The sequence below is a fragment of the Bos grunniens genome, chromosome 23, assembly GCF_055505025.1.
Source record: "Bos grunniens cultivar Pamir isolate PY7600 chromosome 23, Bosgru_T2T1.0, whole genome shotgun sequence".
Classification (NCBI taxonomy): domain Eukaryota; kingdom Metazoa; phylum Chordata; class Mammalia; order Artiodactyla; family Bovidae; genus Bos; species Bos grunniens.
In genome coordinates this window covers 10,582,922-10,610,529 of record NC_141187.1, presented here as the reverse complement: position 1 = coordinate 10,610,529, position 27,608 = coordinate 10,582,922, and the positions used below count along the sequence as shown (strand labels likewise).

The 27,608-nt window shown below is 49.3% G+C and overlaps 1 protein-coding gene and 1 long non-coding RNA gene across 2 annotated transcripts; one reads left to right on the top strand and one right to left on the bottom strand.

The window, feature by feature from the left end:
• The first annotated feature begins 1,780 nt into the window (after nt 1-1,780).
• Nucleotides 1,781-6,978, top strand: LOC147346644 (uncharacterized). Its single transcript, XR_015153068.1, has 2 exons — nt 1,781-1,876; nt 6,695-6,978. It is a non-coding gene; the product is annotated as an uncharacterized LOC147346644 (long non-coding RNA).
• On the bottom strand, nt 5,550-27,010 carry DEF6 (DEF6 guanine nucleotide exchange factor). Its single transcript, XM_086371274.1, has 11 exons — nt 26,856-27,010; nt 16,215-16,355; nt 15,380-15,565; nt 13,489-13,725; nt 13,254-13,400; nt 9,374-9,482; nt 8,887-9,185; nt 7,674-7,840; nt 7,363-7,561; nt 6,329-6,419; nt 5,550-6,125 (listed from the first exon to the last, which is right to left on the bottom strand). Exons 1-11 carry the CDS (start codon nt 26,949-26,951, stop codon nt 5,902-5,904), a joined length of 1,896 nt encoding a protein of 631 aa, XP_086227400.1. The 5' UTR covers nt 26,952-27,010; the 3' UTR covers nt 5,550-5,901.
• Nucleotides 27,011-27,608: the final 598 nt, after the last annotated feature.

The window sequence follows — 27,608 nt, the reverse complement described above, 5'->3', positions numbered from 1 at the left end:
ACCGGGCCGCTCGTCCACGCCCCCTTCCGCTTCGACCGCGGCCAATCACCGCACACCTGGGATCCGCCCCCTGACCCTGCCGCTCCGCCCACCGCACGCTGCGCCGGGCCCACCTGCAGCGCCCTCTGGTGCCCAGGGGAGGAGCCGGGGCGGAAGCTCCAGGACCAGTAAGACACGTCTGGCAGGTATCACAGAAGAGGATTGGAACTTGGAAGGGAACGTAGCGATTATTTTAGCACAGTCAGTCTCCTTATCCTTCCAGGGAAGAAACAGCCCCAGAGAAGGTGTGTGACTTGCAGTGAGAGGCAATACGGAGGCTGGAACCTGGATATTCCGCTGAAGAAGACTATGCTCCCTCTGATTTTCACAAAAGGGCTTTGTCCTTCAAGTTCAGTTCGGTCGCTCAGTCGTGTCCGACTCTTTGCGACCCCATGGACTGCAGCAAGCCAGGCTTCCCTGTTCATCGCCAATACCCGGAGCGTACTGAAACTCATGTCCATCGAATCGGTGATGCCATCCAACCATCTCATCCTCTGTCGTCCCTTTCTCCTCCCTCCTTCAATCTTTCCCAGCATCAGGATCTTTTCCAATGAGTCAGTTATTTCCATCAGGTGGCCAAAGTATTGGAGTTTCAGCTTCAGCATCAGTCCTTCCAATGAATATTCAGGACTGATTTCCCTTAGGATGGACTGGTTGGATCTCCTTGCAGTCCAAGGGACTCTCAAGAGTCGTCTCCAACACCACAGTTCAAAAGAATCAATTCTTCGGCCTTCAAGAGGCTTCTGTAACTAGAAATTTGGACTTCCCTGGTGATTCAGTCGGTAAAGAATCCGGGTGCAATGCGGAGACCCGGATTTGATGCCTGGGTGGGGAAGATTCCCCTAGAGAAGGAAATGGCAACCCACTCTAGTATTCTTGCCTGGGAAATCCCATGGACATAGGAGCCTACCGAACTACAGTCCGTGGTGTTGCAAAGAGTCGGACACAACTGAGCGACTAAACCACCACAACTAGAAATTTGTGGTTCTGGATTTCTTACTTATCTTCCTATTCATCTAATACACTTGCCCTGTAAATGGGGAACATCCTTCCTTCTGTTGTAGAAAATTCTGTTGTCCCTTTTTAATCCAGGTCTTTAGGACCTGGAAGGGACTTGTCATCCCAACCTTCAGATATACCATAAAAAGGTACTTAGCAGGGACGTCCCTGGTGGTCCAGTGGCTAAGACTCTGCTCTCCCAATGTAGATGGGCTGGATTTGATTCCTGCTCTGGGAACTATATCCTGCATGCAGCAACTAAAGATCCAGTGCAGCCATAAATGATTGTTGTTAGTTTGTTGTTTTTTTGTAAAGTACCTAGCAGCTGGGATGCAGTCTTTAAAAAATAAATAAATATTTATCGGCTTCTCTGAGTCTTCATTGCTGCATGCGGGCTTTCTCTAGTTCCTTTTAGTTGTGGTAGCCAGGCTTCTCATTGCAATGTCTTTTCTTGTGCAGCAGGGACTCCAGGGGCACAGGCTTCAGTAACTGTGGCCTATGGTCTCAGTAGTTGTGGTGCATGGGCTCGGTTGCCCTGAAGCAGGTGAAATCTTTCCAGATCAGGGATGGAACCCATGTCCCCTGCATTAGCAGGGAGATTCTTTTTTTTTTTTTTAATTTTATTTGTATTTTAACACCAAAAACATTTTGTGTTGGGGTATAGCCGATTAACAATATTGTGATAGTTTCAGGTGAACAATGAAGGGACTCAGCCATACATATACATGTATCCATTCTCCAGGCAGATGGATTCTTGACCACTGGACCACCTGGGAAGTCCCTGGAAGGCAATCTTATGAAAGAGATTGGATTTGTCATCTGGAGTTGAACAAACTCTGTAGGTATATTATCTCCTCTCCATCATCTTTAAAGATTACACTCCGCTCTCTCATATACTCCCCAGGATACACCCTCAGATATCTGGTTAATAGAACTGAGTAATTTTTTTCTCTCTGCTTCTCTCTTTCCTGACCTCACCCCCCACTTTGTGAAATGAATGTGCAATACTTTTGTAATTCAGACGTCAACCTCCTTGCCTTTGAGATGGAAGGAAGAATGGGTTGTGGAAGTCAAAGCCTTCCCTAAGATTTCTGCAAATTTCTGGGGGATTTATATTCTCATAAATCTCTCTGCCTCCAGGCTTCAGCTTCTGCGAGGCTGTTGCAGTCACAGTTCAGAAATGTAGAGACGAAACTCAGCCCCTCCTGAGGACTGCCCAAACCTCTTCCCACACAAAACATTCATGGGTATAGATGGTATGATGCTCCGGGCCCTGGGGCAGGATCATATGATGCATTGCAAATAGTTTAAACTCACACAGCTGACATTCTTCGTAAAGTTGATGTTTTCTGATTGGCGTTTTTCCCCTTAGGACCTGGCTTTTTCCCAAATTACTACCTCTCCTCCCTGCCCCACCATTCTCCCTTCTGCCCAACTGTGTCCAGAGAAAAAAACAAATCCCTCTGGCTTTCTAGGCGCATCTCTTCATTGCTAGGGTTCTTGCCAACATTCATGCCCTGAAGATCTCACTTCCTTCCTTTAAAAGACTCATTTCCCCTAAAGACAGCTCCTTCTCTAAAAGAAATTCTGGGAACACTGTTAAGATAGTACATTTTTTATTCCCCTTTTTTTTTTTTTAACCTTGCCACAAGTCATGTGGGATCCTGGTTCCCCTATCAGGGATCGAACCAGTATCCCCGACATTGAAAACATGGAGTCCCAACCACTGGACCACCAGGGAAGTCCCAAAGATAGTACTTTTTTTTTTTTTTTGATAGTACATTTTAAACCTCACTTCATTTTTATACTAAAAGTATGTGTGTGTGTATATATATATATTCACCTAAATCAGTTAGCTTCTGTTGCTTGAGTCCAAAACAGACCAATACAGCTTCCCCAGATCTTCATTTTGACTAGATTTGCCCACAGGCATAGCTCACAATGGGAAAATTTGGTTCCTGCCAAGCCTTTTCAGACCAGCCAGAGAGCTCAGCTACCAAAACCTGCTGTGATGCCCAATTACAGTGTAACGGAATGGTAACTTACGGTGTGGAATAAGGCTAGACCTGCTTTGAATTATTGGATCCGGTTGCCTCCACAGCCATTTCAAGATCCAGCCAGCAGATGGAGTCCTCCTTGGCCTCCTGAAATCGGCCTCCTCAGCCCTTCTCTGTCCTCAGCTACAGCAGGGGCCAGGGAGGCATCACTGAGCTGGTGCCTCTTTGGCCCGGAGTGACACTGGGCTTGAGAAATAGGCACTTTACATATCCTGACAACAGTTTTCAAAAAGCCTGTTACATTCCAGCCCTTCCAGTCCATTGCCCGACCTCCCCAACCCTCAGAGTGGTGACCTGGGGCAGCAATGAGCACTTTGCACATGGCCTCGAGTTTATAGGTATCTTTGAAGGCATCAGAGATTGGATACATTCTCCTTCGTCCAGGATATTGGTAAGGTCAAGGGCATTCTTTTCTAACCCTGCAATCAAAAGACAGCAAAATATCTTCTCCTGCTCCAAAAAATGTCCCTCAGAACTGTCAGCTTCTCATGCCAGTCCCAGTTCAGGGTGGTTTTCTTTTCCCTGCCTCGCCACAACCAGCAACACCTCCCGTGTCCCGTCATAGAATGGTCAAAAGCTGGGAATGGACTCCGTTTACAGGTGAGGAGACCGAGGTTTAGAGATTGTCCTGCCACCTCAAGTCTAAACACTACCTGGCTTCCAAGAACGTTTAATCAGTTCCCGTTCTATCTTTCTAGTCACAGTCCTTCGTAGTTAGTAGTCTTCAAAATTTTTGCCCCTCTACCCCTAAAAGAATATATAAGAACTAATGCAGCTCCTTGCACATTCTTAAGGTGACATCTAATGTTTTTCATATTGGTTTCAAACAGTTGCAGAGTATGGATGTAATTTCTGCTGCTGCTGCTGCTAAGTCACTTCAGTCGTGTCTGACTCTGTGTGACCCCATGGACGGCAGCCCACCAGGCTCCCCTGTCCCTGGGATTCTCCAGGCAAGAATACTGGAGTGGCTTGCCATTTCCTTCTCCAATGCATGAAAGTGAAAAGTGAAAGTGAAGTCGCTCAGTCATGTCTGACTCTTAGCGACCCCATGGACTGCAGCCTACTAGGCATCTCCGTCCATGGGATTTTCTAGACAAGAGTACTGGAGTGGGGTGCCATTGCCTTCTCTGGATGTAATTTCTACTAGTTTATAAACATTAACATCTTATTATAAAACTACTATGGCGGGCGTATGTACTTAGTTGTGTCTGACTCTGTCGCCCCATGGACTGCAGTCTACCAGCTTCTTCTATCCATGGAATTTTCAAGAATATTGGAGTGGGTTTCCATTTCCTACTCCAGGGGATCTTCCCAACCCAAGGATCAAACAAGTGTCTCTTGTGTCTCCTGCATTGGCAGGCGGGTTCTTTACCACTGTGCCACCTGGTGTGCCCATAAAACTACTATATTACCCTTTTAAATGTGTTGAATAAGACTCAAATCCCATAGTGAATAAACAGATAAACAACAAGGACCTACGGTACAACACAGGGAACTGCATTCAATATCTTAACCTATAATGTAAAAGAATCTGAAAAAATATATATATATAAAATATATCTGAGCCACTTTGCTGTACACCTGAAATTAACACAACACTGTAAATTAACAGTACTTCAATTTCTTTAAATGGTCAAGACAGTAAAAAAAAATGTACATGAACAAGCTCTTCTTCAGCAATCAAAAATTTTACATTGTCTCCTTTTCTCCTTATACTTGTATTTCCATTCCACTTTCCCATTAAAAATCTAACCTTAGGGAATTCCCTAGTAGTGCAGTGGTTAGGACTCTGCACGCTTACTGCCAAGGGCCCAGATTCAATCCCAGGTGGAGGATATGAAGGCCTTAGCCATGGCAATAACCATGGGGTTAGAGATGGAGAGATAAATATGAAACCATGAAGGAGAGAGAATTGACTGGATTTGATGACGGATTTTTCATAAGGGGGTGTCAGGGAGGAAGCAAGTTATCCTAGACTCCCGGATCTCTGTCTTAGGTAGTAAGGTAGGTAATCAGGCAATATGGGAAGGAAGCAAGTCTGAAAGGTTTAGGCAAGTTACCTGACCTCTCTGAGCCTCAATTTCCCCATACATAAAAAAGAGAATAATAATATCCATCTCTCAGGGTTGCCATGACAAATAACCTGAGAAATTTCCAGACACAGAATATATGTTCAATAAACACTTCTGGGCAATATCAACAGTGGTGCTTTCTCATGTGCCAAACACTTAATCCTCAGAACAACCCTATAAGGGAAGCCCTATTATTTTCCCTATTTTATCAACATGGGAACTGAAGCACAGGGAAATGAATAACTTGACCAAAGTCGCCCAGTTGGTAAGTGGCAGAGTGGACTTTCCTAGCCACTGTATTATACTGTATTCTTCCTGGGATCTATAACTGGACTTAAGAGAGAAAATGGTAGGAGAGATAGACAACAAACCTGCTGCATAATTTATTCTAACAGCAGTTTTTATTCGGAAGTGTGCCTCCAAACTTGGTGGCAGTCTGGGGACAGGTGGTCCCTGGCTTGCTTGTTGACTCTTTCCCAGCCCAGGGCATAGGGCCCTTGGAGTTAAGGCACAGGGTCAAGTTCTCAAGGATCAACATCCCTGACAGCCTCAGTGGTCTGAGGCCTGGGGCTGGTGCAAAAAAAAAAGAACCAGGTTCCAATCCAGGCTGTTTCATGGTCCGAGGGCCTGGGCCCTGGGCACCAGGGCTGCAGCTTCTTCTTCTGCAGAGGCTGGTGTCACCCACAGGCCAGCTGTGGCCAGGTCCTGATAGGCGTGAGATTGGGGGCAAGAGATTAGTTTTCTGGTGCCAGGTCCAGTTTATCTTCCTGAGAGGCAGAAGCTGAGCTGGAAGCGTCTTCCCCACCATTGAGGGACTTCTGTTGGTCACTGCTGCTGGGTGAGGGGGTCTTGTTGTCGCGGGATCCCCAGCGAGTCAGGCGCTTTAGGGAGGAGTCTCGGCGGGCAAGTAGAGGGGCCTGAAAGCCTGTGAAGGAGCTGCTGGTGGTGGGACGTTTGTCTGGCAGAGAAAAGGCAGGTATGAGGAAGCAGCAAGGCGTGCACAAAGGGGAGAAGTTGAGGGGCTTCACCTCAGCCCTCAGGGGAGAGGAGCACCCCCTGACCTGCAGTGCTCTGCTGGCTCTGCAGATGTGGGGGTCTCCCCTCCTCCCTCCCTTGTCCCTCTCCATTCCATGGAAAGCTCCAGGGTCTAACCCTTCTCACCTCCAGGTTTAATTGGATGCATGAGCCGGTTCATCTGGACATTCCAGTGTTTCACGTTGGTACTAGCCTGGCGCAACTTCTGTTGAGCAGCCTGTGGGGACAGGACCAGTGGAGAGTGGTCAGAGCCACCATCCAAGACAGCAAGTCTCAACCTTTTCAGGTTCACAGGCCCCTTAGGATCTGACAAAGGCTATTGATCATCTCCCCAGAAAAACTCATGTATGTTCATAAAGAGCTATGTGTATGAACAAAGTTGGCATCCAATTTCAGGGGACTCAAAGACCCTCAAATAGTCAAAAATAATCATAAGTATAGTTTCTACTTATCAAGCAACTAAAATGTACTAATATCTTACTTAACTTCCAGAGAAGAAGCTAAGAAACAAATTCAAAAGAGGTTAAGTGACTTGCCCAGGGACAAACATGGAGCTCTGAACCACTGTGTCACATCACCTGTCCAGGACCTGATGCAGAAACCTCTGCTCCAGTGTTTATCTAGCCATTAGCAGCGGCTGTGGGGTGGGGAATCATAGAGGAATTTTCTCTTTTTATGATACTTATTTCTGTGTTTGAATTTTTTTACAATGACCATGTATGCCAACAAAGCAAAATAAAATAATGAATACTAATAAAAATAAAACATCAAACATTTGTCCTTTAAAAAAAATCTTCTATGGAGATTTGGGCTCCAAAGAGTGGAACCAAAGTGCAGGGTTAGAAAAGTAGGGGCTGGAAGAGTAGGAGGAAAAAAATTTTGCCCAGATGAGTAACAATGATAAAAAGAGCAGTTAATGTTTCTTCAGTGCTTACTGAATATTAAGTATCACGTGCTATCTTGTTTAACCTTTATAGCAATGCAATTACCAGTCCCCTTTCCCAGATGAGGGACCTGGAGCTCAGAGAGGTTAGGCCATTTGTCAGAGGCCACACAGTCAGGCAATGGTACAGCCTGAGGGACAGAGCACCAGGGAAGGTTCCAGAGCCTGTGCCATGGCTCACCCTGCCGCCTGCGACCTGTTCCACCCCAGGCCTCACCTCCACATCCTCGTCGGCCCTCTGCCGGTTCTGCCGCACCTCTTCCAGCTGCTGCTGGGCCTGCTGCAGGGAGCGGCTCTGCAGGGCCATCTCCTGCTGCAGCTCCTGCTTCTCCTGCTGCGCCCGTTCGATGTAGCGCTCCTGTTCCTCCTTCAGCTGCAACAGCTGCTTCAGCTTCTCCTCCTCCTCCTCTAGCAGTCTGCGGGGTGTCCACTGTGTCACCTCTGAGGCCGAGGCACCTCACAGGTGCTCAACAGGTAGGAGGGTGGGGGCGTCAGGGAGGGGAAGCAGAAGGGGCCGCCTGGTCCTACCTGGTCTGGGCGAGGCGCACGGCCTCCTCGTCCTGCCGAGCTTTCACCTCCAGCTGCAGGGCCTCCTGGAGCCTCTGTTGCATCTCCTCCAGCTCCTTGATGCGCTGCCGCTGCCGGGCAGCCTCCTCCTTCTTCAGCTCCATCTCAGCCTGCATGGAGGCCCGGGCCTGCATGGGGGACAGGGAGCCAGGTCAGCGGGGGCCCGGCGGAGGAAGGCTGCCGGTATGCTGCCCTTTCCCCAGGGCTTTGTGAGGCCAGCCCAGCTAGTTATCTCTGGATGAGGGTCTGGGGAGTTCCTTCATGTCAGGTTTTCCTGATCTGATCCCCTTCTGAAAACCTGACTAGGTCAGATAAGGATCAGTGAACCACATGGGGGAAAGGGGCTCAAGTCATCCCCTTATTAGCACCAGCCTTAATAGTTATTATTATACATTGTAATATAATGTTTTATAATTATAATTAGGCTAGTGCTAGCAAGGAAACGACCATAATTATAATTGTTAGAGCAATTATAACTCAGAAGTATTTCCTTAGTTGATCCTCCTTTCCACACCTCTATAAACCAAGTTCTATTGGCATCAACATGTCACAGGTAACTGAGGCACAGAAAGGCCAAGTAACTTACCTGAGATCACAGGGTTCCTAAGAGGCAGAGCTGGTATGGAACCCACAGTGTTTCGACTCCAGATCTAGATCTCTTAAATCTTAAATCTAGTTGCCTCTACACCTCTAGTCCGTCTCCAAGTTCATCCTGTCTTCTTCCCATCCTACCTTCTCCAGACTGGCCTTATTATAAATTCAGATCAAGTCAGGTCCCACATAGTCCAACCTCGGTCCAAATTCATCCCCAGACACAAGGTCTTTAGCAGCTCCTCTGTCAAGGTCCCGCCCCCTAGCCAGTCAAGGTCTCCCAACCTGGCTTCACTCTACACCTATCACTCTGCTCCATCCTTCCCAATTCGAAGGCTCGGGCCCCGCCCCACACCGTCTCTCCTCTCAAGCCACCCTTCTGCCTGGTCCCTTACCCCATAGGCCCTGTCCCCATCCGGTACCTATCTCTGTTCCCCGCCAAAATCCCTCAAGACAAGCCCCACCTCTACGCATATCCCACAGTGCGTGGCTCCGCCCCCAGCCCAGGCCCCGCCCCCCGGCGCTCAGCACCTGGCGGGCCCTCACCCCTCGGCCCACCGCCTCCCCCCGGGTGCAGCCACACCTGCTCCGCCTCGCGCAGCTGGACCTCGAGCGCCTGCTGGAGCTCCCGGTGCTGGCTACGGCGCCGCTCCTCCTCCTCCTGCATTAGGCGCTCCGCCTGCCGCTGCGCCTCCTGCAGCAGCTCCAGCTCCTGAAGCTTCCTCTCCTTCTCCTCCTGCAGCTGCTGCAGCCGCAGCATCTCCTCCTCCTTGGCAGCCCGGCGCCTCTCTCGCTGCTCCCGCTGCTCGCGCCGCTTCTGCTTCAGGTCCTTGTGCAGCGACGTCTTCCCCTCGGCCTGCAGCCGGATCGCCGTCTGGATGGCTGCGGAGGGAGCGGGAGAGGCTAGCCGGGGACAGGGGGGCCTCCAGGGAGCCCACCGCCAGAAAGGGGCCTTTGGAGTGGCTCCTATTCAGCTTCCGGCCTCCTGCTGGGCAAAGGGCTCTCATTCCCTTTTCACCGATGAGGCGCCTGGGGTCCAGCCGGGTCCAGGCCACCCCGCTAGCACTCACCAGCTGTCCACTCCTGGCGCTGACGCGTGTCGGAGGCGCTCATCTCATAGGTGCGAGAGGCAGTCTTCACACAGAACATGCAGCGCTTCCCCTCTCGGTCGGGCAGCACCTGGGAGAAGGCCCAGACAGGCTGGCTTCACTGGAGTCAAGGGCCACACCCGCCCCAGGGGGGCTCCAGCTCCAGCCCCTACCCCTTTGGCTGACCATCATCTCCTCCTGACACCCCTTCCACCCACTCTGCCAGGAGCCTGCGTGGCCTGGTTTGGACGTTAGTGTGCCCACAACTCTTACAGCCTTTGCTCTTTGAAGATGGGACAGCTCTATTACTATCTCTCTGTGGGGCCTACACACAGTGACCACTGAGTGTTTATCTAGATCAGGGCTCAACATCTCTCATGATAGGGTCCTCATTAATGAGACCATTCATTTCCACAGAAGCCTGCCTGCTGAGAAAGTTCTCCATTCATTCGTTCCACAGATATTCTGTAGTGTCTACAGGCTACTCATTGCTCATATGGGATACTACTAAGATGTGCCTAACAGACCAAATCCCTGCCTTGCCTAAGCTTACATTCTAGTGGAAAATAATAGCTACCCACTGAGCTTCATGTGTTCTAGAGTCTGTACCAGGCATAGATTATTAGCTCCATCTTACACAGAAAGAAACTGAGGCTCTAAGAGGTCCAGGAACCTGCCTGATTCACACTGCATGTTAGTGGTGGAGGTGGATTTCTGCCTAGATCTGTGCTCTTTGCACAATGATAGCTGTTTCCTTACATGACAAAGATGGATACAGCCTAGAATGGCTATAATAATGTTTTTCATGTAAAAAAACAAGTGTTAGCGAGAAATTGGAGCTTTCATTTACTACTGGTGAGAAGGTAAGATGGTGCAGCCACCATGGAAAAGAGTTTGGCTGCTCCTCAAAAATTAAACATAGAATTACTATGTGATTCAGCAATTCTACTCCTAGGTATGTGCCTTGAGAAAAGAAAATATATATCCACCCAGAAACTTGTACATGGATATTCATAACAGCATTATGCATAATAGCAAAATGATGGAAACCACCCAATATCCACCAATGAATGAATAGATAAACAAAATATGGTCCATCCGTGCAGTGAAATATTATTCACCCATTAAAAGGAATGAAGTCCTGATTCATGCCAAAACATGCTTGAAAATGTTATACTAAGTGAAAGAAGCCAGGTACAAAAGGACAAATGGTGTATGATTCCACTTATATGAGGCTCCTAGAATAGGCAAATTCCTAGAGATGGAAAGCAGAATAGAGGTTACCAGGGACTGGAGGGAGGGGAGAATGAGTTATTGATTAATGGGTACAGAGCTGCTATTGAGGATGATAAAAATAAAAAGCTTTGGAAATAGATAATTGGGACGGTTACATGTGAATGTACTTAATACTACTGAATTGTAACACTTAAAATGGTTAAAATAGCAAATATCATGTTATATATTTTTTTTTTACTATAGTTTTTTAAATTGTTGCTTTAAGCCTCTAAAATAATGGACAGAGTCAAAGGAGGAAAAAGGGATAGGAAAGGAGAAAGAATAGGGGAATACAGAGTGGCCAAAGTAAAAGCGTTAGTCACTCAGTCATGTCTGCTTCTTTGCAACCCACGGACTGTCGCCAACAGGGTCTTCTGTCCATGGGATTCTCTGGGAAAGAATACTGGAGTGGGTTGCCATTTCCTTCTCCAGGGGATCTTCCCAACCAGGGATCAAACTTGGGTCTCCTGCATTGCAGGCAGCTTCTTTACCATCTGAGCCACCAGGGAAGTCCTTATCTGGTCTGTTGCCAAAGGGAATGGAATTTGAGTGATGGAGAGAGACCTTTAGAGAGGACTTTTAGAAAATTTTGCTGGATAGAGTGAGTCATAAGTTATCGCCTCTGAAATCTTTAGCAAAGTCCACATCATTCACCATTGACTTTAGTATTGGATTTGATTTGCAGTTTTGTTTTTTAAAAAAAGTGCTGACATAAGCAATCTAAAACAACAACAACAACAAATGAACAGACATAATGAAACCTAAATAGAGTTACAGTTTCAGAGAAAAAAAAACAGATTTGTTTGCCAGAGGGTAAGGGTGTAGAAAGAAGGAAGAAAAAGTTGAGGGAGATTAAGTGGTGCAAACTTCCAGTTGCAAAATGTGAGTCATTGGTATAAAATGAATAGTGTGGGGAATATAGTCAACAATTACGATTACATAGTTATCTTTGTATGGTGACCTATCGTAAGTAGAACTATCGTGGACATCAGTTTGAAATACATAGAAATATTGAATCATTATGCTGTGTAACAGGAATTAACATAGTGTTGCAGGTCAATTATACTTCAAAAACAAACAAAAATATCCATATAAGGAGAGATCAGATTTGTGGTTACCGAGAGGTGGGAAGGGGGGTTGTTGAGGGGATAGGGGAGGGGGAATTAGATGAAGGCAGTCAAAAGGTACAAACTTCCAGATATAAAATAAGAAAGTTTACTAGGGATGTAACATGCAACATGAAAAATATAATAAACACTGCTGTAGATTATATTAAAATATGAAGCTTCCCTGGTGGCTCAGTGGTAAAGAATCTACCTGCTAATGCAAGAGTCTCAGGTTCTGTCCCTGGGTTGGGAAGATCCCCTGGAGAAGGAAGTGGCAACCCACTCCAGTATTCTTGCCTGGGAAATCCCATGGACAGAGGAGCGTGGTGGGCTACAGTCCACGGGGCCACAAAAGAGTCAGACGCAACTTAGCAACTGCGTGTATGCTAAGTCGCTTCAGTCCTGTCCCACTCTGTGCGACGCTATGGACTGTAGCCTGCCAGTTTCTTCTGTCCATGGGGATTCTCAAGGCAAGAATACTGGAGTGGGTTGCCATGCCCTCCTCCAAAGGATCTTCCCAACCCAGAGATTGAACCTGCGTCTCCCGTGGCTCCTGCATTGGGGGGTGAATTCTTTATGGATAAGTCACCGGGGAAGCTTAAACAACAACAAATGTTATATATAAAAGTTGTTGAGAGAGTAAATCCTAAGATTACTCATCACAGAAAAAAAATTTTTTTAATTTAATTTTGTACCTATATGAGGTGACAGATGTTCACTAAACTTATTGTGCTAATCAGTTTATGATATGTATAAGTCAAATCACTATGCTATACACCTTAAATGTACACAGTGCTCTATGTCCATAATATCTGAATGAAACTGGAAGGAAAAACTAAAGTGTGTTACTTTTCTAAAAGAAAAAAAAAGTGCTGACATGGCTGAGAATGGCCCTGAGGCATTCAGGTATACAGTTGACCCTTGAACAGCTCAGGGTTTAGGGGTACCAAACCTCTGCCGGGTCAAAAATCCACTTATAACTTTAAAGTCAGCCTGGTGGCTCAGACTGTAAAGAATCCGCCTGCAGTGCAAGAGACCTGGGTTTGATCCTGGGGTTGGGAAGATTCCCTGGAGAAGGGAATGGTTACCCACTCCAGTACTCTTGCCTGGAGAATTCCAGGGACAGAGGAGCCTGATGGGCTACAGTCCACAGAGTCGCAAAGAGTCAGACAGAACTGAGTGACTTTCACTTTCAGTATCCAGTTATATCATTTGCGGATTCAACCAACTGTGGATGGTGCAGTACTGTATGTATCTATTGAAAAAAAATCCACGTGTAAGTAGACCCACCAAGTTCCAACCCACGTTGTTCAGGGGTTAGTTGTATTTGGGTTGCACTCACCTAAGCAGGAATCTTAGGTGGGGAAGTCACTGGGGCTTCCCGCCTTGCCCTCCTCCTGACCCCTTGCCCTCAGGCTACACCAGAGCCCTTCTGGGCCTTGCTCCAGTATGCGCTCCACCCCTTCACCTGTCGCCCTCACCTCCACACAGCACTGCGCATCCAGCGGGATCATACCCCTCTTCTCCTTGCACTCTTCACTCCCAAAATAGCAGAGGCAGCTGGGCTGCAGCTGGAACCAGCGTTCTGCCCAGTTCCTCCGCAGGTGCCCTCGCTTCCACAGGTAGCCCTGCCAGAGCCAGAGCAAAGTCAGAGGCATCCTCGGCCCCGCCCCCACCCTCCTCGGGGTCCGCCCCTGGTCCCCAGCCAGGCCTGACCTGCTTCAGGACGTCTTGGATGAGCTCCTGGTAGACCTCGTGGATGGCCATGCTGAGTGTGTCCCGCCCGACGCCTCGCAGACAGCGGCCTGAGTTGAAGAGCTCCAGGAACTGCCAGACGCTGAGCCCCCCACTGCTCTGGGCTGCCTGGGCCTCCTGAGCCAGCAGCTCCTCCAGCTCCCCCAAGCCCACCTCCAAGCTCATGCTGCTGAGCACCTTCTTCAGTAGGTATTCCACCTGGAGGGAAGGAGGGAAGGCTTGGTGGCCGCAGTAGGTGGTGTTTCTGGTGTCGACACCAGGGGTCGCTACCATCAGGCTCCCAGAGCTAGGGCAGAAGTGACCACGGACAGGAGATGGCAGGTTGGGGGGTGGGTGAGTGTCAGAGGACTAAATGACTAAACGCAGGTGGACTCCTGAGTAGAGATTTGGGAGGGGATCCTGGGGCCCCAGCTTCAATTCAGATATCCCCTCCCCAAGCTCCAGTCCTTCCTGCCTTGAATCAAGGGCACGGTGAGGTGGGAGCTGAGGACTGGGGGCCAGGCAGAGACAGCGAGTCATAGAAAACGTCAGCGGGGGACAAGGGCCCTCTCGTTCAATCTCCTCACTCTGCAGAAGACAAAACTGACGTTCAAGGGAGGGGGAAGTGACTTGTTTTGAATCGCACAGCAAGTTGGTAGCAGCCAGAGCTCAATTCAGATCAACACCCCATGAGTCTTTATTCCACGCCCCCAGCCCCAGCCCTGGAGATCCTTCCCTTGTCAGAGGGCAAGGGGATGGGTGGGAGCGAGCAGGGCAGGGACAGGAAACCTGTTGCAGAGGAACAGGAAGTGGTGGTTGGGGTACATCCTGCTGCAGTTTGTTCACACTGCGTGTTGATCACAAAAGTGAGCAGATTTCTGGCCTCAGAGAGGCCACCTCGCCTTGCTGGCAAGGGTCTGACAAAGGTACCCGGCCAGGTGTCTGTGTCTGTGAAGACAGACACATGTCCTTCTGCTGTCCCAGCAGCTTCTTGGAAAACTCTCTGCAGGACTTTCACTCTGGGGACTACTGGGTCTTGGCTGGGAGTGGGGTGGGGGCACCCCCACTCTTCCCACAGACAGAAGTGAGGGCATGAACCTGAGTGCAGTTAGACAGGCCAAGACCTCTCGTAAATACAGCAGACCGCCTCCCCTACCATCGTGCCCTACTCGAAAGATCTAGATTCGCCCTGGGATCTTTACCACCACCAGAGGGCAGAAAGGGTCAGGAGAAGGCTGAGTGGACAGGGGAGTGGGGGAGTGGAGGGAGGGGGCAGGCTGGCTGCCGAAGGGGTCACCTGCCCCGGCTTCACCCATGAACTGAGAAGGTTGAAGCTGGGTTCTAGGGTGATGTTCCCAGGATGCCCTCTCTCTGGGGTCTGAGCTGATTCCGTCCTGGCTCCCCCCTGTATTGTAGGAGACAGGAAGAGAAAATCTGGAACCAGGGCCAGACTCGGTCGCCCACTTGGGAGTGACTGGAGAGATGTCCCTGGAAGGTCTCTATTCCCCTAAAATAGCACCCTTCTCAGTTTGCCACAGTGCCTGAAATCCTGCCATTTGATTTTAAATGTTTTCGTTTCAAAACGCTCAGTAATGTATCAGGCATTCACACCTCTGTGTAAACAGTTTGCAGAATCATTTTCCTACTGTGAGAGCGAGCAGGGCCTTGAAGGAAGTATAGTTTTGAACCTCCTGGGAGAAGGTATCATTGCTCTGACATGGGCAGGTCTAAGTGTCTGGAGATGAGTGGGTGTAACAGGTAGCCAGTGGAGAGATAAAGAAGACAGAGGATGTAGGGAAGTCAAGAGACAATTTGGCCTCCTTCATGGTTTTGTTGAGGCCTGTCCCTAAGTGATAAAGTCCCTGGGGCTCACCTCATCAGGAACCATGATCAGAGGGTACTTGTCCTCAGACAGGAAGTTGAAGAGGCACCAGAGTCGGAAGGCATCCTGATTGGAGAGCATGCTGTTCCCGTTGCTATCCACCTGGTAGTTCTTCTTCGCCGTCAGGGTCCAGCACAGCTCGTCAAAGTGCTCCTTAACAAAAGCCCCCTCTTCCACCTGCCCCCAGGCCTGCAAGTCAGCTGCGAAGGCTGCCTTGGCCCAGCTCCACCACCCAACTAGGCTCCAGCTGGCTTCTCAGGGTCATCTGTTTCCCTGCTCCCCACCCTGCCATGCTGGGACTCTCACCTGAGTAATCCCTGAGCTGATGATCAGGGAGCTGTCTGGCCAACCAGGCTGACCCCCAAACCCCCAGCCCTGCCACATGCATCACTTCCCCACATCCACATCCACCCAAGTTCCCGATCCATAGAGGAGCTCAGTCCCTCAGGCCGGGGAGAAAGAAGGGGAAGCCCAGGAGGAAATGAACGTCAAGAAGAACTTGAGAAGACAGTGACAGCTAGGAGGAGTGGAGGGGACAGACTTAGCGGAGCTGGAAAGCGCTTGTAAAATGACAGCTGAAAGCTAGGCGGGGGGCGGGGGGGTGAAGATTGTGGGGAAGGTGGAGGCGAGGATAGAGAGGAGGGAGCTGGAGTGAGTTTTAAGGGGGGCAAAGAAGGGGCAAGTGACGGGGATGTGAAGGGTGGAGATGGGGGCATGGGTGGACAGAGGGGACAGAGATGGGGTTCATGGAGGGAGGAGTTGGGGTGGCAAGGAATTAGGGTGCTGGCCAGGGTGGGAAGTGGAGAGAGGTGAAAGGGGCCCTCACCTTGTCCAGGATGTACTTGTTGAGGTAGGGCATGTATCCCTGGCTGGACACGGGACCATCGTCATCGTCTCGGAAGTGCTCCTCCAGGGCCACGGGGTCATGAGGGATGTGCAAAACGGTGTACAGGTTGTGGGACAGCACCTGAGACAGAGCGGGGCTTGCCTTCCTGAGCCCCGGCAGAGCTGGGCCACAGGGCTGCTCCCCTTCCCCTGTCATCCTCACCCCCATCCGGCTAAGCCTTCTACACGCATTATTTAGCTCAATCATAACTAAAACTTCTCTCTCCCTCTCTCTCTCTTTATATATATATACACACACATATGCATATATACACATATACACATACAATAAATAAAAAGTCCGTCTAGTCAAGGCTATGGTTTTTCCAGTAGTCACATATGGACGTGAGAGTTGGACTATAAAGAAAGCTGAGCACTGGAGAATTGATGCCTTTGACCTGCAGTGCTGGAGAAGACTCTTGAGAGTCCCTTGGACTGCAAGGAGATCCAACTAGTCCATCCTAAAGGAAATCAGTCCTGAATATTCATTGGAAGGACTGATGCTAAAGCTGAAACTCCAATACTTTGGCCACCTGATGTGAAGAACTGACTCATTGGAAAAGACCCAGATGCTGGGAAAGATTGAAGGCAGGTGGAGAAGGGGACGACAGAGGATGAGATGGTTGGATGGCATCACTGACTCAATGGACATGAGTTTGAGTAAGCTGCAGGAGTTGGTGATGGACAGGGAAGCCTGGTGTGCTGCAGTCCATGGGGTCGCAAAGAATCAGACACGTCAGTGACTGAACTGAACTGAACACTCACAATGGAATGTAATTCAGTCATGAAAAACTGAATGAAATCTTGCCATTTGCAACAACATGGATGGACCCTGAGGGCATTATGCCAAGTGAAATAATCTGACAGAGAAAGACAAATACAGTATGATCTCATTTATATGTGGAATTTTATAAAAAGGGAAAAGAAGGGATCCACAGATACAGAGACCAGATTGGTGGTTGCAAGAGGTATCGGTGGTGAGAGAAATGGGTGAAGGTCCTCAAAAGGTACAAACTTCCAGTTTTTAAATACGTCATGGGAACATAATACACGGCATGGTAACCATAATGAGTAATACTGTATGCCATCTGAAAGTAGCTAAGAGAGTAGGTCTTAAAAATTTTCATTGCAAGAAAAACAATTTTTTTAAACCATGCATGGCAATGAATGTTAACTAGGCGTCTCGTGATCATTTCACAATATATGCAAATAAAGAATCATTACATTGTACACCTGAAATTAAAGTGTCAATTATACCTCAATAAAAACCAAAAAAGTAAAAACACACGCACTTGCTATGCAATAAGAACTGTGCTCAGTACTTTGCATATATTTCCCTTAACGCCCGGAACAACTGTTAACATCCTCATTTGACAGATGAAAAAGACCCCTGGACTCTGAGATGTTAAGTAATTCACCCAAAGGCACAGAGCTGGCAGGGCTGGGATTCAAGCCCAGGTAACCATGCTCTTTGGCACTCATTAGGCAGGCGTGTCCTCTTTCTGCAGATGGGGACACAGAGGTTCAAGGGACTCAGTTACTTGCATAAGGACTCAGTGAACAAAAGCCTAAGATTCCAGTTCAGCTCAGCAGATCCCAAGGTTCAGGGGCAGAAACCTAACATCTACCGTCAGAGACTCGGGGTCAGGCTGAATTGTGCCTGGAGTCCAGTGAGCCTGCTCCAGGAGAGGCGTGTTCAGTTCCAGCAACTGCCCTTCTAAAGATGGAAGGAAGCTGGAGAGGGTGCCAAGAAGGGGCACAAGAAATGGTCCATGGGGTGTGGATGACAAGGCTAAAAGGGATGACGACGGGGGAAACGGGTAGGTTAACAAACCCATCACATTAGCACAAAGAGGTTGAAGCTTGAACAAGGAGATCAGGAAAAAAATAAAACTGTCTTGGTGTAATTCTGTGATAGCACTTATCACAGAAAGTGTGAATGAGGAAAAACTGTCACCTATTCTGTGCCAGCCACTGTATGAGGTGCTTTCTATACCCCAGATCTAATCTCGGCGACCGTGATATCCAGACATTAGTGTCCCTGTCTTCCAGATGAAGATGCTCAGGCTTGGAGAAGTTAAGAATAAGTGGCAGAGGGATTTCCCTGGGGGTCCAGTGGCTAAGTCTAAGCCTCCACAGTTCCGGCACAGGGGGCCTAGGTTCGATCCCTGGTCAGGGAACTAGATCCCACATGCCACAACTAAGATCCAAGATCTCCCCAACCCCATGCCGCAACTAGGACTTGGCATGGCCAAATAAACAAATATTTTAAAAAAGTAAGTGGCAGAGCTGAGGTTGGAAACAGGTGTTCCTGACTCTGAAGGCAGCTTCCCTATTAAAATATTGACCTCACCTTCATCCCCCAATTATATAGTAAACTCTGGAGACAACACCATGTCTTCATCTGCACACCCAAGGTAGTCAATAAATGCTGTATTCAAGGGCTGCTTCACCACCAGCAGTTCAGCTTGGAGGCAGCTCCTCTGAGGCAGGAGCTGGCAATGCCTCCCAGCTGGTGTGCCTACTGTCTTGATTTCCTTATTCTCTTTTGTGAGAGGAGAGGGACAAGGGTTTGAGACTTCTCCCCAATATTTTCCTGAGCCTCAGGTTCAACTCAGCAAAGTGGGAAGTTGGGGGGCCCAGTGAGGGGGTCAGTATTTCTCTTTTCCCTCACTTTCCCTGCCTGGGCAGTTATCTGTGGCCCCCACCCCAACCCTCATTCCCATCATCTTCAAATTATCTCATGTGCCATCTATAGTTTTGCTTTTCTCTTATTCTAAAGGACATCTGGAGTTTCTTCCTGATGAACTCCGCCTTCTTTTCTTATTTTGGTAACATAGCCTTGATTTTCCTTTGAGAAATACCTCTCCTCCATTTTCAGTATCTGTGGTATTAGCCGTTTGCACCCCTACCCCATCTGGCTGCAGGGATGGGCACTTTTGAGTCACGGTGTTTGGTCTGAGAACACACATGACCAATTCTAGACCACTGAGAAGCAGTCCTGGGATTTTTGCTTCCTCTAGGGGAGAAGAGGTATATTCTTTCCATGGGTAAACCTGGAAAGAGTTAAGGTGCTGGAAGACAGATGCAGCCAACATCTTTGTCCACCCTGAATATTCACTGGGAGGACTGATGCTGAAGCCGAAGCTCCAAAACTCTGGACATCTGATACGTAGAACTGACTCATTGCAAAACACCCTGATGCTGATAAAGATTGAAGGCATGAAGAGAAGGGGGCGGCAGAGGATGAGGTGGTTGGATGGCATCACTGACTCAATGGACATGAGTTTGAGCAAACTCCCGGAGATGGTGAAGGACAGGGAAGCCTGGCGTGCTGCAGTCCATGGGGTCGCAAAGAATCAGACACCACTGAGCAACTGGACGACAACAACAAGGACAGAGAATACTATCAAGCTATCAGGTCAAGGAATAAAGAGAGTCGTCATCTGAGGACCTAGATCCAGCCAAGCCTGAAGCCAATACTATGCTTGGAGTTTCGTTTATGTGAGCCAAGATATAACATCTCCCTTAAGCTATTTTGAGTTTGGTTTCTACCACCTGTAATCAGAGAAGACATGATTAACACATCTATGGTCATAGGATACTAATCCATACTCCAAGAGGTGCCACTGCTAAATGCTTGCACTTAAAATCCAGAGTGACCAACACAAGAGAAATACCCACTTCTGAAGAGACAGGTGTTATTCTAAGTTTCACACACTTCTACCTGCTGTCTCCTGGCCTCTTCAAATTAACCATGTCCTTATGTTTCTTCGAGTTTCCCAGAGCACCTCTTTGAGGAAGCTTCCTGCATAGCCCAGCCAAATGCTACACTCCAGTGACGGGGGAACATGGAAGGCCAGGGACCTTCACTTTCTAGTTGTGAGGCCTTGAAGAAACTTCTTCACTCCCTAAGCCTCAGTTTCATTGTCAGTAAAATGGGATAATACCCACCACGCAGAGGGCCCGTGAGGGCAGAGTAAGATGATATATAGATAGAGTGCCAGAGCAAATATAAGTTCCCTCCTTGTATAGTAAGTGTGATTTTTTTTTTAACCTAACAAATTAACAAAGATGCAAAAGACTGATCCTATCCAGTATTGAGGAGATTGTGGAGAAATGGGGATTCAAATGCCTTACTGCCAAGGTGTGAATCGGTAGTCTTTCTAGAGGGCAAGACTCTATCAGATGTAAAATTGGGCATGACCCCAGCATTTTTAATCATCCAACCTACAGATGCTCAAGGGAACAGAGCTAACTGTACAAGAATGCCCACTGAAACGCTGTTTAGAATACAAGGCATTGGGAAATGCCTGGCAGTTCAGTGACTGGGGCTCTGAGCTTCCAGTGAGTGGGGCGCAGGTTTGATTCCTCATCAGAGAACTAAGATCTTACATGCCCTGGCACAATCTGCCACCCCCCCCCCCAAAAAAAAAGAGAATATATAAAGCATTGGAGACAGCTTGAGTCTCCTTCAAGAGGGGACAGGTATACCACACCATGGACCCGTGTGTGGTTGAAAAATTTTACTTCTGCTACATGTGTGCTTTCGGGCAAGTGATTTTTAACTTCCCCAAGATTTTAGTCTCCTCTTTGAGGAAAATAAGGGGGCCTGCTCCACGGGCTGTTTTAGAACAAAGCGTAGCACCTTGCACACAGTGCAATAAAAGGTATTGCTTAATAAAGGTTGTGAGCTATTTTTATTATTATATTTGTGTGAACAGACATGGAAAGATATGTATACTATACTGGCAGGTGGAAAAAAGTACGCTCTAGAATGAATTATCTCTAAAATAATGTGTGCAAATATTAGGTTGAACCATTTTAAACTGCTATTTGAGTAGGCCAAAACAATCAAATGTCAGCAATTTCATATGGTTCTATCTAATGTGTTTATTTGTACATAGAAAAAAATCTAGAAGACTCAGCAACTGTTAACAACTATCACCCTACCACCCTCCCCAGGGAAGGGAGGGACTTTCACCTTCTTTAACACTATTTTTGTCTTTGAATTTTTTTTTAACCAGTAAAATATATTTTACTTTTATAACAAATTTCAACTTCTTTAAAAAGCACAATTTTCTGTGCTTTTTATTGTTTTTATGACAAAAAATTTAAACTCTAGTGACAGAAAACACAGGGTGCCATTAACCCCTGTTATTAATATACCCAGCTATTAAGTTGCTTTGTAATAATGTTCTTTTGCTATTTCTTGTTTGTGTGAGCATTTCTGGCTGTTCTACATTCCTTGAGGGCCGCAAGGACTCTCATCTTAACCTTGACTCCAGAGCTCAGCAGCGTGTCCCCTACACGCTCAAGGTTTTTGATTAAACTCCCCTTAAGTCTAACGTAAGTGCTGCAGTGGTTTTCCAAGGTTCTCAGGGTGAAATCTTGGAGTCCTTCCAGAGATTTCACTCTATACCTTCTCTGACCTCATCCCTCTTGCTCCCTTCTGTCTAGCCACTCTGACCCCTTAGACGTTCCCCGGACATGCCAGGCATGCCCTTGTCTCAGGGCCCTGGCACTTTCTATTTCTTCAGCCTGAAACATTTTTCGTCCCGGCCACTGCACGGCTCACACCCTCTCCACCTTCTTTGGGGGGGGGGGGGGAGCTTCTCTGACCACCTTATTTAAATCTGTAATCTCATCCCTCTACTCCCCACACTCCCTATCCTCACTTCTGCTTTATTTTTCCTCCATGTCATGTATCATGAGTTCTGACTTATTGTGTTTATTCATCTGCGTTCTCTGACTAGAATGGTCCACCCAAGGGTGCAGGGTTTTTTGTCTGTTTTATTTTATTCACGGCTGTACCACTGGGTCTGGCATAATGGATACTCAATAAATATCTATTGAATGAACTTACGTGCTTCAAGAGAAGAAATGGGAGAAACACAAAAGTCAGATGGATGTGGATTGAATCTCTCTACACTAACCTCGCTGGGCTTTACTTTTCACACCTCTAAAAATGGAGTTCAAGGAGACTTTGCAGACCTCCTCTCCCCGCCAGGACAAGAGCTGCCACCCAGCAGCACACAGCTGTCTGAACCGTTCCTCTCCTGGGTTCGCTGGCCCACGCTGTCCTCTAAGACCTCTGTCACTTGTACCTTATGCCAGTGGAATTTGAGGAGCCCCGGCAAAGGCTCTGACTCCTGTGAGCTATCAGGACAAAGGAATCAAAGGCTCCAGACACTGAGGGTTCAGGGCCTCTCCCTGGAGAAATCAGCTGACCTCAGATTGCCAGGCTTCCTGTGGCTGGGCGCGGAGGGGCGGGGAGGGGAGGGAAGGGGCTGGGGGCGGGCAGAGGGCGTGACCAGAGGAGGGTCCTGCAGGAAAGGAAACGGCGGCGGGAGCGTGCGCAGCAGTCACCTGCCGATTTCAATCACTCCTTAGCCCCGGAGGCGGGGACGCTCCTTATCCTGCTTTTACAGAGGAGGAAACCAATGCTCAGAGAAGTGAAGTGTCTTCCTTAGAGTCCAAGTCTGACCCTAAAGCCCTACACTAGACCTTCAAACTACGTGGGCTCAGATTAAGCATCAGAATCACCTGGGGAGCTGGTTGAAACTGAAATCTGCCAGGGCCCGCCCAGACCTACTGACTCAGAGTTTCCAGGGGTGGGGTCCAGGTGTCTGCAGTTTTCACAAGTTGGCATTCGGGCTTCCCCAGGGAGGGCTCTGTCTCCCCCACCCACCCAGGCAGCCCCTGACCTCTGGGTTGGCAGCCATTGACCTTTGAGAGGCATCATTTATTCACTGTTTCCTCTGTAGGCGTGTGGGGGAGTGGTTCTCCCCTGGGGGCATGTGGTGTGTGTGTGGAGGGCGGTGGGGGGGGTGGTTCTCCCCTGGGGGCGTATGTGTGTGTTGTGTGCAGCTCAGTCATGTCTGACTCTTTGTGACCCCATGGACTGTAGCCCACCAGGCTTCTCTGTCTATAGGATTTTCCAGGCAAGAATACTAGAGTGGGTTGCCATTTCCTTCGATCCCAACTTAGGGATCGAACTTGCGTCTCTTGAGTCTCCTGCATTGGCAGGCGGGTTCTTTACCACTGGCGCTACCTGGAAAGTTCCCTAAAAACTCAAGTGCAGTGGGTGCCAGGCCCATGATCCTGTAGTTCTTAGACTTCAGGAGTAGATGAAGATACAGAGCATTTGGGCATCCTTAAAAGTACCAATCACTAACTGCAAAGAGAATGACTAATTTCTCTCTTTTACATGGCCCGTAGTCTTTAAATGTATCCAGGTGCTAAGTGATTCTTTTAAAATTTATAGATTCTTTTTAAGAGTCACTGAATATATTTTCCTCAACTAGTGGGTACTAAAGCAAAACTACTAACATGAGGGAGGAGCACCAGGAATTTTAAAAGCCAATCTCTGGATTGGCTGGTTGCCTGTTGAGAGCAAGAAAGGGCTGGAGGGATTGGGTGTAGGCATCACAGGAAAGATGGAGGCTCAGAGAAGGAAGCAGAGAGGAGAGGCTGTGTCGGATCAGTTTCACCTACTTGATAAACTTTGTTAAAATTTACTTTCCTAGGCTAGCTGGAGAGCTTGGTGATCCCCAGTTCAGCCCTTGGGCTTTATAGCTCAGAGCTGGGCAGTGACTTGCCTAAGGTCACCCTGCTGGGGAGCAACAATATAGGTATTGGCCTGTATGGCTCTGAGTCAAGGGCTCTGTATCACTGAATCATCCTTCCCTCCTTCACACTCTAGACTGAGAAGACGACAGCAGGCAGATGTCAGGGCAAAGCTGAGGACCTGTCATCAGATTCCTGAACTGGAGTTGTTATTAACTTCCCTTCACCTAGAGGAGGGCTTCCCTGGTGGGCTCAGCAGTAGAGAATCTTGCCTGCGATGCAGGAGACCTGGGTTTGATCCCTGGGTCAGGAAGTTCCCCTGGAGAAGGCAATGGCAACCCACTCCAGTAATATTGCCTGGAGAATCCCGTGGACAGAGAAGCCTGGCAGGCTGCAGTTCATAGGTTTGCACCGAGTTGGACACGTCTAAAGCAGCAGCAGCACCTAGGGGAAGCCTGTTGTCCCTCTCCAGAGGAGGCAGAGCCCGAAACTCAGAGGCTCTCAGTGGGCACGACTCCCTCCCTGGGTCCCAGGACTGCCCTGAGTGCCAACTAGAGGCTCAGGATTCTGGGACCCCACAGAGTCAAGCAGGAAAGGCCCCAGTTCACCCTCCCTGCCTTGCCTCTGATCCTGCTGGTCAAGGGGAAGTGGTAGGCCTCCTAGGATCCTCATCGACACACACTGCTCTAACCATACACCCAGTCTCAGGCCCCTCAGAGAAGACAATCCTGACTCCTTGGGGGTACTTCTCAGAGGATTTGCTGTTCTTCCTCCTCCTTCTGGCCCCCTCTGGGCTCTGCCTAGGATGGCTGGTGGCAGCCTTTCTGCCAACATGTTGGAGAGAAGTGGGTGACTGTCCCAGCTTGCTCTGGGCTGGTGCAGGTCCCCCGGCCTCTTCCCAAGAGAGGACGCCAAGGCCAGGGACAGTTTTGGTGAGGACAGGCTGACCCCAAGGTCTTTTCCCTCCTCACCCAGTCTTTCCGGGGAGGGAGTGTGCCCTGCTGGTCTCTATCTCTCATCTGCTTCTTCCTCTGCCTTCTGACCACTTCTCTATTGCTCTTTTGCCTTTCCGGCATCCCCACCCCCAGCACTATCACTACTTCCTCCCATCCCAGGCTCTAGTATCATGGGCTGGTGGGAGGACTGCCTTCCTCATCTCTCTCTCCTATGACACGGGCCCTGCAGTTTCTGGTCCACCTGCCGCCGGGCCTGAGACTCCCACTGCTACTCGAGTTCCCAGAATAGACACGTTTTCTGTTGATGGATTGAAATCTACCACTAATCCTGTATGACCGCAGAAGCTGCTGGCAGTGGGCTCATTGTGAGCTGTGATGTAGTACAAAGACAGTGGATGGATGCTTCGATTATGCATCCTCCCCTTGCAATCTCCCTTGTAAATACTCAACGGGTGGGGGTGGTGGCACAGGCATCTGCCCAGTTAGAGGCCAAGACAGAAGCTCCAACTAAGAGGCTTACTGCCTGGTGGGCTCAGGAAATCTAAATGCAGTACCTTCCATTTATGAGGGAAATAGAGAGCCTGGAGGTGTCACAGGGGCCACAGCTAATGGAGTGGTGGAAAACGGAGACAACAAACTATGGAGGTTGGGATTGTTCCTGGAAGATATTAAAGGGGCGGCATGGGAAGTGGATATAGGACATGGAGTTTCTGCAAGGATGGGTTTTGGATGATCTGCTTTTCCTCTGTCTGCCCTGCAGAGCTCACTAGACTACATAACCTGCAATAAGAGGATTTAAGTAGAATGTGAGGAAGAACCTGCCTCTTGGGAGATTCTCTCAGATGATCAAAGGTGGTTGTGGACTCTCCTTCCTGGGAGAGCCAAGAATCATTTACTAGATGCTCACAAGTCTGGCTAAGGGGTCGATTATGGGATAGCACCAGGTTGGGAGATCCAAGTTCATCATGTCCAAGTTCAGCAAAGTAGAGGGAGGGGAAACAATGCCTATCCTGTCCCATTCGTCTCTAGGGTTTCCAGGTACCTGCTCAGTCATTTAGAATGGAGGTTTCCTTGAGACTATACTCCTCCTTTGTTGGGGGAGGGGAGGGCGACAGGAGAGATACAGGAGTGTGTGGCCTAGCCTCATGCCAGGCGCATACCTGGTGCTCAATGTTTGTAGAGTGAATGAATGAACCCCGAAGGCGGATCCCAGGGGGCTGAGGCCTCCCTCATCCTGTCCCCCTGTGCCCCCGGCTCCAGTGACCTAGGGCCTTGCTTCTTGCCCGCTAATGAGCGTGAAGGCAGCACTAACCCAGGAGTGCAGGACAGAAACTTTTTGGTCTCCCAGGAATTATCTAGGACCAAGCAATGAACTTCAGGGCCATCACTGATGGGGCTCTTCCTGGACTCAGATTCTACCCCTTCCCTGCTAGAGGTCTCAAGGCCTAAGATAAGTTTTCCAACCTGGTGGGCGTGAGGGGGTTGGTGAACGGCAGTATGATGGGGTCTTCAGTCCTTGCCCCTTCCCAGTTCTGTCCCACCTAGGAGGCAGGGTGCAGAGTAGATGCTCTCCTGCCAAGGACGACTGAGCCCTTGGGGCCGTGAGAGGCTCTTGAACCCTTTCTCTCAGCTCCGGGAGGAAGTGACTGACAAGTACTAGCTAACTGTCTCTCTTCAAAGCCAGGAGGAAGCAGCAGGAGGGAGTAAGGTGCATGCCCAAGCTTGACTCTGGGGAGACATGTGCTCATCACATGGAATCTGGGATGTAGCTTGGCTCATGGCCCTCAGAAACCTCAGAACCCCATGATGCCGCCTCTGCTCTCCTGAGAGTTTGGGTCGGGGCCCTGCACACACCTCACTGGGGCCTCTGGATGGTGGGCGGCAGCATCCACCAGGCCATGTCACCCCAGTTACCCAGCACCGGCCCCTCACCCTCCCGAGGCCCCTGGCTAGCTGGGGTGCCCCTGGAGGAGCGCAGGGTTCGCGCCTAGCTCCCAGGAAGCAGGGGCTGCTGAGGCGCAGCTGCCGGCCTCCCCTGCGCCCCGGGTGCCCCTCACCTTGAGCTGGGACTTGGAGACCTTGCCGCTCTTCTCCACGTCCAGTGCGGTGAATGCGTACCAGATGGACTTAAGCAGCTCCTTGCGCAGGGCCATGGCTGAGGCGCCCGCCCGGCCCAGGGGCGGCTCTGACACCAAGATCCGGTTTCAGGAAATGCAAACGGCAGCAGAGACCGCAGCAGGGCCACGGCGCGGACCAAGAGCTCCACCTGCCTGCTCTCGCAGGCTCCCTCGCTGGCAGGACCCAGCCTGTTGCTCAGTGGCCCTGCTCCCTGCTTGGGACTGGGGACCAAGCCCTGGGGAGCTATGGCCCTAGCTCTATTCAACCTGGTTCCCTGGGCGTGAGGCCCTTTGGGAGCCTCCTGGGCCCCCAGAGGCAGCTTGCTGAAGGAAAAGTGAGCCCGTCCTGACTTTGGAGTCAGACAGCAAGGGGCAGGTCCTGTACCAATCCCACACTTACCAGGTGGTGTACCAATCCCACACTTACCAGGTGGGAGGCTTTGGATGAACAACGTAACCTCTTCAAGCAGCTTCTCATTGGTAAAGCAGGAGAAATGCTCACCTCATAGATTGTAAAGAGGTCTGAGGATGGGTGTAAAGCTGGGTTAGGCTCTGGGTAAAGCATTTCTTTTAAGGCCATCTAACACTACTGTGGTGGCGGGGCCCCTCCCACCACCACCAATATGAACTTGAAGGAGGAACTGGGCCAGAGCACCTCTCTAGGTCCGGAGGACTTGGCACGTGATTGGCTGC